The following is a 14,101-nucleotide window of genomic DNA, read 5'->3' on the forward strand; positions in this document are numbered from 1 at the left end:
ACCGCCCTTCATCTCCACCGCCGTCACAACGCGCGGTCACTATTCTCGTGTGTGTCGCCCTCTAGCTAGAAGTATTTTTAATTGAACTTAAGGTATCTGAATTGGAGATTTATGTATACAATGTAGATTTAAACGTGTGTGTTTTTGCCAACTCCACAATAGGTATTTTGAATTACTCAAACAATATCATGGCATCAAAGTAATACTCCGTATTATTATATAGAAAAACATGGAAAAGCATATATACAAAATGAGATGGGTATATGCGCAATGCAGCGGCGGTGGCGGCAACGGATGGTGCTAGTGGCGGTGGTGGTAACGATGTGGTTATTAATCTAAAAGTAATTTATGTAAATGGCAATGTAGTTATTTTATGGTTAAGGGATGTATCTTTTGTAAATAATTTTATTAAGAATATTATAGAGATATTAGGTGGAAATATTTAAAGTAATTAATAAAGAAGATAGATAGTTTTAATAAATATGAGTGTAAAATATTTTAGGGATATATTTGGTAGGTTTAGTGTGTGAGTTAAGAATGTGTTGAAAATTAAGGGTATTTTAGGTATTGTAAAGTTAGGGAGTTGAAAAGGGAGAGGGTAGTTTGTTTATTAATAGAGTAAATTACACTTTTCGTTCCTGAAGTTGACACATTTTTCACTTTTCGTCCCTGAAGTAAAAAAATTACAATTTTGACCTTAAAGTTGGCAGATTTTTTCAATCATCGTCCCTCGCCAAACGTCGTCAAGTTTTAGCCGTTAAGTCGGACACGTGCAAAACACGTGAGGGACTGAAACTGCAAAAAATGACAAGTTCAAGGACGAAAACTTAAATTTTCTTTTCTGTTGTCATCATCTTTATCTTCTCCGGCTGACTTTCGTCGCAAAATTCGCCGAAAAACTTAAAATGCCGATATCTCACTCGTTTCTTCGAATTAGACCACGAAACCACCACCAAACTTCTCAAAATTAATTTCGCACGAATCCTAACCAAAAAAAAAAAATCTTAAAATGCCGATATTTCATGAAATGTAAATGAAAAACATCGTAAATGAAATTGTAACCAAAATCCAGTTGACCAAAAAAATCAACAAACTAGCATGGAACTTGTACGAACAGACAACTTTGAGTGCGAATAACTTATAACCGAAACGAGATCCAATGAATCGGTTGTCACACCCGAATTCTTTGTACCTCAATCTACTAATCTAACTATTGTAACAATTTAATGACCTTAACAATTGACCAGTAAACTATATCAAAAACCTTACGATGAAATTAACATCTAACTAAATTGCCAAAGATGAAAGGTAACGAATCGCTATGAAACTTAACACAATACTAGATGAATCAATAGTAAACTTGTAACAACTTTCAGATGGAGATTTCTACGTCAGGATTTCACAAACAACAGATTTAAAGTTTCTATACAAAATATAGAACAAGAGCTATAATCAACCAAATGACGAACTGTAAATTGCTTTGAACTTCTATTACATAAACTAAGAATCATGTGATAATGATCGGAATTTTTGATCTGAAATATTTGAGTTGCAGGGGCTTGTCAGGCCTCCTGGTCCTTTCGTCCCTCTTTTCTCCCTCTTTATATATATTTTTAATTTTTCGATCTTATGTCTTTGTCTCATTGACAAAAACCGAACCCACATGAAGGTCTCTCCCCATTTTGTACTTTTATTTTTGGTGCAGAGCTTATAGAATAATAAATCAGGCACACCATTGGTGTCTTAGTGAGGAGCACGTACACCTAATCCAACATGGACTTATTTGCGAAAACAGAAATATTGCATTCTTGGAACAAGCTAAATCGTACAGAAATATTGCTCAAAATCCATGTTATGGGTATTTTGAGTTTTCCGGCAAGTGTTGAATCTGAAATATTTTGGTTAGAATTCGTGCGAAAATTAATTTTGAGAAGTTTGGTGGTGGTTTCGTGGTCTAATTCGAAGAAACGAGTGAGATATCGGCATTTTAATATAGTATAGATATAGATATAGATAAAATGTTAGAAAGAATACTTGTGAACTCGTCTTCAGTGTTTCTCCAAGAAGAAATCTTACTTTTTGTGACACGCTAAATTCACGTCGTGTCACGGATATGTTACGGTCATGACACACAATTGCGAACGGTCTTAGTTACCAGTCTAGTAATTTCACCATTTCCTTTGTTTTCTAAAGTGATATTTATATAATATCCAAATAGTATAATTTTTAGAGCACCTTAAAAATGGAAAAGGGATTATCTAGTACTGTTTTTTACGAGTTTTAGGTCTCAAAACTTTGACGGTGTATAAAATGTAGATAATTTTTATTAATAGCACCTTATACATGCCAATAAATTTGTGTTAAATAAATCAAGAGTTATGGTAAATATAACACTTCTCCTTTTTAAATTTTTCTTTTTTTTTTTCTTTTTTGATTTTCTAAAACTTTGGAAAAACCTTTTGCTTAAAATCTAAGGATTCTTGATCTATATATCAAATAAATTACTTAGACTCAATGTTATCAACTCTTTTCAAAAACTTTTTTTTGTCTTTATAAATAGTTTATGATATTAAATTTAAAAAGTAAATTCTTGATAAAAGTTAATGTGAGAGTTTAGAAAAAAAATGTTTGACCAATTTTGAAAAAAGAAAGACTTAAATGCAAAAATCGTATTTGTGGTTTATCAGTTTTGTAGTTCTCATTTTGGCTAAAATATCTCTATGGTTTGCACTTCGTCCATACTTCTGTTAAATTTCCCCATGTGCAAGTCACGTGAGGGACATTTTTTTCATTTCACTCCATTTTTCCCCATTTCTTTAAAATCGTCCATGTGGTTTATTGTTTTCGTAAATTTCATCCATGTAGTTAATTTTTTTTTAAATTCAGACATTTTATCAAACACATTGTCTGCATATAACCCAAAAAACACTAGACCCGACCCAGGCCCTCCCGAACCCCCCAATTCGGGTCAAGGCTTCCATTTTATTGCATTGTCGGGTTTCGGCTTGAGCCAGGTCGGGTCGGATTTTGACACATGATGAACAAATATCTCTTAAATCCGAGAATCGAACCTAACCCACCCAAACCCGAACCAAACCCTCTCGCCCGATAATGTAACTGGCCACTTCACGAGTTTGATTTTGTTTACACTGCCGGGTTTCAGGTTTGCATGGGTCGGGACAAGTTTTAATACATATAAAGTTGTATATGTTGTTATCACAACATATACAACTTTATATGTATATAAATAAAAGATTATGCAGACAATGTGTTTGATTAAATGTCTGAATTTTTTATAAAAAAAAAAGAAAAATAAATTAACAAGGATGAAAATTGCGAAAACAACAAACCACAAGAATGATTTTAAAGAAGTGGAGAAAGAAGTGGAGAAAAATAACGAAAATTCCCCTCACATGACTTGCACATGAGGGGACTTAACAGAACTAGGGACTAAATGCAAACTACATGGATGATTTTAGCCAAAAAATTAACAGAGGGATGAAAATTACAAATCTGACAAACCACATGGCCGATTTTTCCACCTAACCAAAAAAGAACTGATGAGGTAATTTGTGGTATACCGATTCTAAGCTTTCTACAGATATTCTCACACTAACCAATCCTTATCATTTCTTCACCTTTTATTTGCCATCTTTATTTTACTATACATGTCAATGTATTTTTTCTTTAAATCATCCATATACAATTAGACATTTTTGTTTTATTTTTTTCCTAACAGTTTTTTTTTTTTTTTTTTTTTTTTTGCAACTTTCATCAATTTTGGAAGTTTGAAAATATTGAAAACAAGGTTGTATCATACAACCTATAAAATAGGGATGTGCACGGTTTGGTCTAAACCGGCTAAACCGTTTAAACCGAAGTAATTGGACGGATTGGTCGGTTTAAAATAACAAACTTAAACCGTTGGTTTGCCTTTTTAATAAACCGCTCTTATGGTTTGTTTCGTGGTTTTAGACTTTTATCAAACCGGTTTAACCAAACCGGACCATTTAATTATATCAATGTTATGTTTATATTATATATATATTCAATAATATTATAAATTATAAATAACAAATTATTAGTTGGTATAAAGTTGAACATATTCAAATTGTAGATTTAAAATTTTTAAAGATACAGTCCCTAAATCATCAAGCTAATTAATATTACATGATTTATATTTTTCAAATACTTTGTGTTTTTGTAGGTATAAGTGAAACTTTTGCAATTTAGTATTAATAAAAGCTTTTATATATGAACGTCAAAAGTATGATAACCGTTTAACCGGACCAAACCAAACCAAACCGGTTAATTGGTTTTGGCTGGTTTGGTTTGGCATAACAATTTGGACGGATTGGTTTGAAAAGATTTTAAACCGTTTACATTGGTTTGGTTGAGATTTTTAGCAAAAACCGACCAAACCGGACCAGGCACATCTCTACTATAAAATACGAGTATTATATAACACTTCTAACTTCTATAATATAAAAAGTTGAGTTAAGTAATTTTTTCGTCCCCGTGGTTTATCGTTTTATCACTTTTCGTCATTGCCGTTAACTTTTGGCTAAAAATCATCCCCGTGGTTTGCATTTCGTCTCTGCCGTTATAACTTTGTCGTTAACCCTCTCACATGCAAGTCACGTGAGGGACATTTTTGTCTTTTCACCCATTTAAGTGCAAAAATCGTCCCTGTGGTTTATCGTTTTCGCATTTTTCATCCTCGACGTTAACAAACAAAAATTATCGGTAAAAATTTAATCCAAACAAAACAAAAACCTATTATACCTATATTTGAGGATCTAGTCAAATTTCAAACACGTACGTACAATGTTTTAAATACAAGTATATACCGGTCGGTGTTACCAATAATACTGGTATCGGGGGTACTAAGGTACAACTATTTATGGTATTTTCGATATTTTTTGGTATTACCGTTCCGGTATTTTCATTTTTTATTTTTTGAATTTTTTTAAAAATTATTTGTATAATATTTTAATTTTTTTTTTGCAATTTGGTATTATTTTTGAGTGCACAGTAATTATATTTTGATTATTTACGTTAAATTATACTCCCTCCGTCCTTATTTAGTTGTTATGTTGACTAACTTTGACCGTAAATAACTTTGTTTGTGTAATGTAACACTTGATATAAAACATATGAATATATTGGGTTTTTAATGTACTTTTCGTTCATATAAGTTTCATCGACTACTATATAGTACAAACAAAGTTATTTACGGTCAAAGTTAGTCAACATAACAACTAAAATGAGACGGAAGAAGTAGTAAGTTTTATAACATTTTTATAAAATAAAATAAATTAAATTAGCGGTATCAGCCGGTATTAAATTAGATCTTCATATATATAGGTTTTTGATTTGAGTTTATTTTGGTTTTTGATTAAAATCTTGTTTGGAGGTTTGTTAAAAGACAAGGATGGAAAATGCAAAAATAACAAATCATAAGGACGAATTTTGCACTTAATTATAGGCACGTGAGGGGTTAACGGATCCAAAAACGAAATGCAAACCACGGGAATGATTTTAGCCAAAAGTTAACGCCAAGAATGAAAGTGATAAAACGATTAACCACAGGACGAAAAAAGTACTTAACTCCAAAAAGTTATATATAAAATCTATAAATTATTATATAATACTCCTATAGTTCTATATACCAAAAATATTAAAAGTTATATATAAAATATTAATATTTATTACGATTCGAGTCACATTTCGAGTCGCGAGTAAAAAAAAAAAAAAAAAAATTCTAATGTGAGTCGACAACTATGGTTTATGGATAAAAAATGTCAAAATATCTAAAATCACCCAAAACATATATTTTAATGCGTTCCTTGTATTCAGGCCTTCAGAGTGATGTTTAAAAATCAAAGGCAACAACTCAAGACAAAGCTAAGCATTATTTACAGTAGCATATATTTAAGAAAGACAACATGTCAGCAACACATGATACAGCTGACAGAGCTGGTAAGCACTACTTGTAGGAGCATATATTTAAGATGTGAGTAACACATGATACAATATTTAAACAATCAAGAATCAACACATCTCGCCCACCTATTGCATGCTTTTATGAAGCATTTGTCGAACCATACGCAGCATCCGCTGATGAGGTATCCATATCGTTTAAACCCAGCTCCTCATTTTGTTCCCATGATCTCTCATACTCCTCAACTGAAATTATCATACAAAATAGCACAGCAACCAGACCAGTTAAGATAAACATCAAAAGATAATCTATATAATAAGACATTTTAAGACTCAAAATCGTATACTTCTGTTTCAAAACAAACTCATTTTTCCAATATCTAAGAGTTAATTCATCTGAATCTACATGATCATATCAGAGCCACAAAGATAGAAACTATCTGTGTTTACACAAATCATCGATGGCTGCATACGAACTTACAAGTTAACTGATTGTCATCTTTAATATCATCAGTCGCTGGTGCAATAAAAGAGTTTGCTAGAGCATCATCTAAAATCAGTGTCCAAGGCTCTTCAATACTCAGAAGCTGCAAGACATCAACAATCATAGCTTAACAGAAGATGAATTACTATGTTAGATTTTCCTAGGTAGATCATGAGGGTCGCATGTCACCTTCCAAGTTCCTAGGTTGTTGCACATGGGTGTACAGTAAAAAAAGGGTAATGGAGGGAACCCTAGCGGCCTAGCCCCGGTACCACAGTTGGATACCATCGACTCACCCCGTATGAGCCATATGATGCCGGTACAATACCTCCATAGCAATATGGTTTTCAGCAATATCGCCTATTTTCTCAATGATATATACATACACACCAGGCTACAACCCTTTTACACAGATAAGAATGTGGAAAACCAAGGTCCATACACTTTAATTTTAAACAGCATCTCTTGAACCTCAAAATTTTACATGAAAACAATCAAAAAGCTATACAGTAATAGTATTTGAGCAAGAGAATATTACCATATCCGAACTTCCAATTTTACTTTCCAAAAGCACTAATTACATTTGATGTAGATATCATCAATGTATATAGTTCACTTGTTTTTGGCGTCTCATTCTGCTCATTTCAAAATGGATTAATTGCAGAACTCACTTTGGGTAACCAACATTTCATCATGTCATCCCAATCCCAAACCCATCCATATGATTCAGATATATCACATATGAGATTTGATTGATATAAAAGTAAATTTTTAGCACAATGTCAGTATAAAAAAATCAAACAGTTACAATCACAGAGATGCAAGTCAAGATCTACTTATTGGAAGAGCAGAAAGAACACTTCAAAGGCACAGCCCCATATGGCAGGTCGGGTATATTTACACCTAGAATTCCTACGCGATCCTTGAAAGTGAGATCTCCAAAAGAAAAAAATATACACACAGAAATAATATTTATTGGTCATACCTTTGTGAGTCTGACTCTGAAGTCCAGCCATCTGCTTCTTCTATCCTCATCTAGACTATCTCCTAAAGTGAACCCATGCACTCTCTCGAGACCTGCAATGAACAAAACATACTTAGACAAAGATTGATACCACGATCTAATATTTATAATATGACAAAAGGATTTCTTCAAACCCAGAAGAAAGAAACAAAACGTTGACAGGATAAAGCTTTTCGTTATTGCGTTAGAGTAAATGCACTTCGTAATTCCATCTTTCACGTGCAATGGATTGGCCATGCAATAATTCAGTAAGATAACATCAATCATTCAATAGCCATGTGAACACGAATCGTTCAGGAATGTTATGATATGCGTCCTTCCATGGACATGTCAATCTTCTAAAGTCTATATAAGATATATGTTGTCTGTATATGGAGTTGTATTTTTGGTGCACCATACCAATTCCTCTATATTCCGAAAAGTCTAGCACTAACTCATGGCATGGCATGGCAAGTGTCATCGAAATAAGGCCAACACCTGAATGTTAAACAGCATCAACACGATAGAAGATACAAAGGCATGAAATGAACTCACTTTCGCTTATTTTGGTGATCAAACCCTCCACAGTTGTTACTTGACCGCCCAATGTGCCACCTGCGAGCTCCAAATCAATATCTGGGATTTTTACACTAGCAGTGTCCGACTGATACACACCAAAGTAGTTTATTAGGGAGAGTACAGAACATGTAAACGAGATATGTAACCATTCAAAAAAAAAAAAAAAAAAATTAAGAGACATGTAAGCATTCAAAAAACAATTTATATGATCAAAAAGAGATATTCTTATCATAGGGGAGAGCGTGATTCGAGTGGTTAAAAGAACTTAATGGAAATTAGTATTCAAAAAATAATCATCTATTGTAATTTGTATTTAAGGGAACTTTCTTAAATCATCTATTGTAACTTGTATTGAAGGGAACTTCCTTGATGTCTATAATTACTATCAAAGTTACCTTTAAACGAAAACACAATCCAATGAACTGTATTTCTATATTAATTCATAGAAACAAATGCAGGAAGAATGAAAAAGAGGTTATATACTAATATACCACATAATCCCATCATTTATATACCCGTTTCCAGGTTATTTGCTAATTGCAATAAGAAGAAAATTGGTCCGTTTAGTGTACAGACGTTAAAATTGTTGCTATGATCTAGCTGTAAGATGTAATCACGAAAAGAGCATTTCAGTAACAATATTTCAACTGGCAAATGCTAAAATTGACTAAAAAACAATAGATGTAACGTGAAGCCTTCCAGTTTAAAGATCAATAAATATCATTGAAGTTCATTTCCAGATTAAAGTCAAACATCTGCATAAAAAATATCTAGGATGAAGACGGTATTTCCTACATCATGAATGAAAGAAAACTCAGCTACTAGGAGGAAACACTATGAAATCCGACCCACGCGCATATATAAACAAATTAAATGCGATAGATTGTTTTTTACATATACCGGAAGATGGAATGAAATCAGCATATGAAACTACCATCACTTGCAACAGACCCAAAGGAAGGATCAGAAAGTCCAAAAATCAACTACTATAATACAAGAAAAGACGTACCTTTATCACATCACGGCTTAAATCTTCAACATTTTTGACCAAAAGTGTCACTTTCTTTCCTTTTGCAGATATGGCACCACCTGCTTTTAACTGCAAGCAACCAAGTAGTGACCAATCTTAAAGAACATGGGAAACTTGGCCAAAAAACTAACATCAATGGAACCACAACAAACCTCAGAATTTCTATACCCACAAGCATCACAAGAAGATGCCATCACAATGACTTCTTGGAAGTACGGGATATCTGTCAACAGTTAAGGTAAACAGAGCTTACAGAGAAACATGCGCATCTAACAAACGGCGACTAATGAAGAATCAATTCTGATTACGGGTGACTTTGTGGCGTTTTTCGTATTTATAAGTAGTTGAAGTAGGAAGACCACAAATTTTTATAACTTCCAAAATCAACTTAAACAAGTCCACTCTTAAGGTCAAATATTAGACGCCTTTGCCTCTGCATCGTAGTAAGCTGCCAGGACCAAGTACTAATAAAGAAAAGTAAAGTGGTTCATGCTTAACATCACAATACCTTTGTTAGCAAACATCGCAAATTAGGAAGAACAAATTAACCAACTCCACTTAGGTGGGTTGGCCAGGGGTATCTTCTAAATCCACTATGTGGGCCCCGGAGGTGAGTTTTCCCCAAGGTCTCGGGTTCGAGTCTTGGGTTTCTCATCTCAAAGGTATTTTCCATGAGGAGGGGTTGGAGGTCCAGCGATTTGTTGGTTAAAATTGCCTCCAGCACGTCTGAATCGAAACTAACTTTACAAAAAAAAAAGGAAGAACAAATTCATCCAACGGAAAGAGCTGGAAGCCTAAAAAGTAACCAATTATGGTCAAATTCTGATTTTCGGTAACCAACTTTCCTTGCCACATTGTAACCAATATAATTTTAAAGTTTTTGGATCAAAGGTAATTGGTACAGGATCTTTAACCAAGTCAGAGTTTTCACTTTTCAAAAGATGGGGATGGCTTGTTAGCAACTCTGACGATGTCAACTTTAAATTTAACAGGCACTTGTCACCTGCATACCAGTTAACATGGGTAATCAGCGTTTTCGAACTCTGATGGTTTCTTCTAGCCTACAACTGAATACTGCAAGAGCGCAAGATGAAGGAAAGAACAGAGGATACTGGTCACAAACATCCGAGTCTCACACCTAACAGCACAAGCACCACATGTTGATGGAAAAGTCATCACCTGCTCAGAGATGTTAGACACAGATGATACAAACTTTTTCGGGTTTAAGCAATAGATTAACTTTATACTCTGTTTTGTCCCAATGTAGATAGTGGATTCCAAAAAGTCCAACGTAGCTAACAAACCTTCAAGTTTTGTTGCAATGTAGGTAAGGTACCCAAAAAATACCAATGTATACAACGTGCTATCAAACTTTGTTCAAATATCAACAAGAAATGCTTATATAGACTACCCATGTGGACTGACCATATAATGATACGCCTTCATAAAATTGTTTTTCTCTAGTAATCAATGGATATTTTCATTACCTATTGGAACAACCTATTGGAGCAGAAAGTATATAGCTTTAATCAAATAAATGACAGACTTGTCTCATGTATAAGATTTATAATACCTCTTCAGGTGCACTATAGCGAAACAGTGCTTCAGTAAACTCTGTACTGCTACCCTGAGCAATAGCACGTCGGGCAGCGACAGCTCCAACAGATCCATGAGGTTCAGATGCTTGATTGTTGAATGATGCATCATTTCCATGTTCTCTTTGTGATTGGTCAACAAGATATCCGAGTGAGGCTTGTTGCTCAAGAGTTCGCTCATAGAAGTCAATAGTTAGTGATGGATCTGGGGACGGAGCATACCTAACACGAATCATAGTCTTTAACAATACTAATAATATGCAGCACATGCTCTGTGACTGATACATGTACAGGTAAAACTTACGGGTTCTCTATAAAGCTGTTGCCAGCAGGATCATCTAGTATAAAAGTAAAAGAGGAATTTCCAGTTGCACATGCTTGCAGTTTTGGTATGAACTCGTCTATAGCCTGAGCTGTCTGAGGATCAACTTTCTGAAAAGGTCCAAAACCGAAGAAAATTATGCCATGAGAACAGTTGACAAGGAAATATTATGAAACAGGATGACAATCATAAAACATTAACCTTTCTTTCTTCTTGAAGTGCCTGTAATGCCTCCACAGCCCGGACCAGGATTCCCTCCACCTAAAACATGTACGTTATATGCCACTCGATGTCAACAAAATTGAGTTTTCTCGGCCTATGCTTTTGTAACAGAAAACGTCACAAGTAGTCCTTTTTTTAAACTAAATTATGACAACCTACATTCTATGTTGTATTAAGAAACTCGGCCTATGTTTTTGTAACAGAAAATGCCACAAGTAGTCCTTTTCTTTAACTAAATTATGACAACTTACATTCTATGTTATATTATGAAACTTATTGAATTATGAATATCTAGAGATATTTAATGCTTAGAAGCTAAATTTAATAATGAACACAAAATTTAATATAAAAAGAAAATCAATATCATGTGATTACCGTTGATAAAGATCCACGTTGCGACTCTGGAGGAATCTCAAAATCCAATTGCGGAATCTACATATACAAACAGACTGATCAGATTTCAACAAGCTTATGAAAAGATAAACTTAGCATATGCTCAGTGATACACTTCACTTTCTCCACTTAAAAAAAGCCCTATAATTGAGTACATGATGAAGAAAATAGGCTTTGTATCAAAAAGAATATGCATGCACATTTGGCAGGTACACTTGTTTCACAAACGACTCAGGTTAGTGGTAAATGATGCATAATAACTAAGGGATCTGTTAACCGACTACATGTTTCATCTATCATTGCTTCCTAAATTTGGAAAACAGTATCGAGTAATGAATGCTAAATAGATGGATTATGATAAGTAGTGGTCACACGAGAGAAGAAAGTTACATACCTTAATTGTTGCGGTTTCTGATTTCACTACTTGTCGATCGAGCATCTGCAATCATAAACCCATTTAGTCAACTAAATTATCATAAAACAGATATACCGACACTACAGACTTAAAACTGACTGGCTACACAACCACCTTTTGATCACCCGAAGAGTATTCCATCCGATAGCAAGAACCACGGGGCTGTATCTCACCGGCAAACTGCACCTCATTATTCCTAAATAAGAGAGCCTCTATCAATTATATATAACACGTAACGTTTAAACGAAAATCTATAAGCAGCGGTACCGAGAATATCATAAATATCAACACACACACACACCTCTCACCACAATGTGGACACTCAAAGGCTGACAACAAAATCTGCAAAGGTGAAATAAAAAGATCACTTAAATACTTAATAATTAACTACCTAATCCAACAAGAAATATTATAATTACCAGAATTAAATAAAAGTTAGCAGAAAAATTTACCGCATACCTTTCTAAAATGTGGAATCAAAGTTAACAGAAAGCTGGTTATCCCCTGTGAGTCACACAACGCAAAATGTCAATAAATAGTAAAATAGATGAATTAAAAACCAATTACTGTTTTTTTCTTGTATAAGTGATTTTTTTACATTTTCACCGCACCGCATGCAGAGGCTTTCAACCTGGTAAACAGGGGAGTCTCCATCTGTAGAAACACCTTCAACAACCGATTTCACATCCATTGTCACTATTAATTCAGGATTAATAAGTTACCGAAGAACAATATATATTTTTTATTTTTCACAGGAAAGCAATATGTTGTGTTCTGTTTTGGCGAATTCTTTTTTTTTTTTTTTTTTTTCCGTCCGCGTTTCTGGAGTATGTATTGTGTAGATGTCTAGTCTAGTCTAGTCTAGAACAAACAAGAAAGTTGCATAACTAAATACTGAGGGGCTAGTTGGGATTGATTTTTTAACATGTCTTTTGTTAGAGTAAATTACATTTTTCGTCTTTGAAGTTGACACGTTTTTCACTTTTCGTCCTTTAAGTGAAAAAATTACAATTTTGACGTTAAAGTTGGCAGATTTTTTCAATCATCGTCCCTCGCCAAACGTCGTTAAGTTTCAACTGTTAAGTCGGACACGTGCAACACACGTGAGGGACTGAAACTGCAAAAACTGACAAGTTCAGAGACGAAAACTGAAATTTACTTTTCTGTTGTCATCATCTTCATCTTCTTCGGCTAACTTTCGTCGGAAAATTCGCCGGAAAACTTAAAATGCCGATATCTCACTCGTTTCTTCGAATTAGACCACGAAACCACCACCAAACTTCTAAAAATTAATTTTCGCACAAATCCTAACCAAAAGATTTCAGATTCAACACTTGCCGGAAAACTCAAAATACCCATAACATGGATTTTGAGCAATATTTTCTGTACGATTTAGCTTGTTCCAAGAATGCAATATTTCTATTTTCGCAAATAAGTCCATGTTAGATTAGGTGTACGTACTCCTCACTAAGACACCAATGGTGTGCCTCATATATTATTCCATAAGCTCTGCACCAAAAAGAAAAGTACAAAATGGGGAGAGACCTTCACGTGGGTTCGGTTTTTGTCAATGAGACAAAGACATAAGATCGAAAAATTAAAAATATATATAAGGAGGAAGCAAAGAGGGACGAAAGGACCAGGAGGTCTGACAAGCCCCTGCAACTCAAATATTTCAGATCAAAAATTCTGATCATCGTCACCTGATTCTTAGTTTATGTAATAGAAATTCAAAGCAATTTATAGTTCGTTATTTGGTTGATTATAGCTCTTGTTCTATATTTTGTATAGAAACTTTAAATCCGTTGTTCGTGAAATCCTTACGTTGAAATCTCATTCTGAAAGTTGTTACAAGTTTACTATTGATTCATCTAGTATTGTGTCAAGTTTCATAGTGATTCGTTACCTTTCATTTTTGGCGATTTAGTTAGATGTTAGTTTCATCGTAAGGTTTTCGATATAGTTTAGTGGTCAATCGTTAAGGTTACTAAGTTGTTACAATAGTTAGATTAGTATATTGAGGTACAAAGAATTCGGGTGTGACAACCGATTCATTGGATCTCGTTACGGTTATAGGATTCGTGCGGAAATTAATTTTGAGAAGTTTGGTGGTGG

General features: G+C 34.0%; 1 protein-coding gene across 1 annotated transcript; it reads right to left on the reverse strand.

The window, feature by feature from the left end:
• Window positions 1-5,833: 5,833 nt before the first annotated feature.
• LOC122578557 (zinc finger protein ZPR1 homolog) lies at window positions 5,834-12,790 on the reverse strand. Its single transcript, XM_043750537.1, has 16 exons — window positions 12,585-12,790; window positions 12,446-12,490; window positions 12,288-12,328; window positions 12,101-12,182; window positions 11,966-12,010; window positions 11,554-11,610; window positions 11,158-11,217; window positions 10,939-11,066; window positions 10,613-10,856; window positions 10,152-10,218; window positions 9,192-9,262; window positions 9,019-9,108; window positions 7,986-8,094; window positions 7,413-7,504; window positions 6,425-6,530; window positions 5,834-6,189 (listed from the first exon to the last, which is right to left on the reverse strand). The coding sequence occupies exons 1-16, from the start codon at window positions 12,675-12,677 to the stop codon at window positions 6,086-6,088; spliced, it is 1,434 nt and encodes a 477-aa protein (XP_043606472.1). The 5' UTR covers window positions 12,678-12,790; the 3' UTR covers window positions 5,834-6,085.
• Between the last annotated feature and the right edge of the window lie 1,311 nt (window positions 12,791-14,101).

Source organism: Erigeron canadensis, chromosome 8 (genome assembly GCF_010389155.1).
Source record: "Erigeron canadensis isolate Cc75 chromosome 8, C_canadensis_v1, whole genome shotgun sequence".
NCBI lineage: Eukaryota > Viridiplantae > Streptophyta > Magnoliopsida > Asterales > Asteraceae > Erigeron > Erigeron canadensis.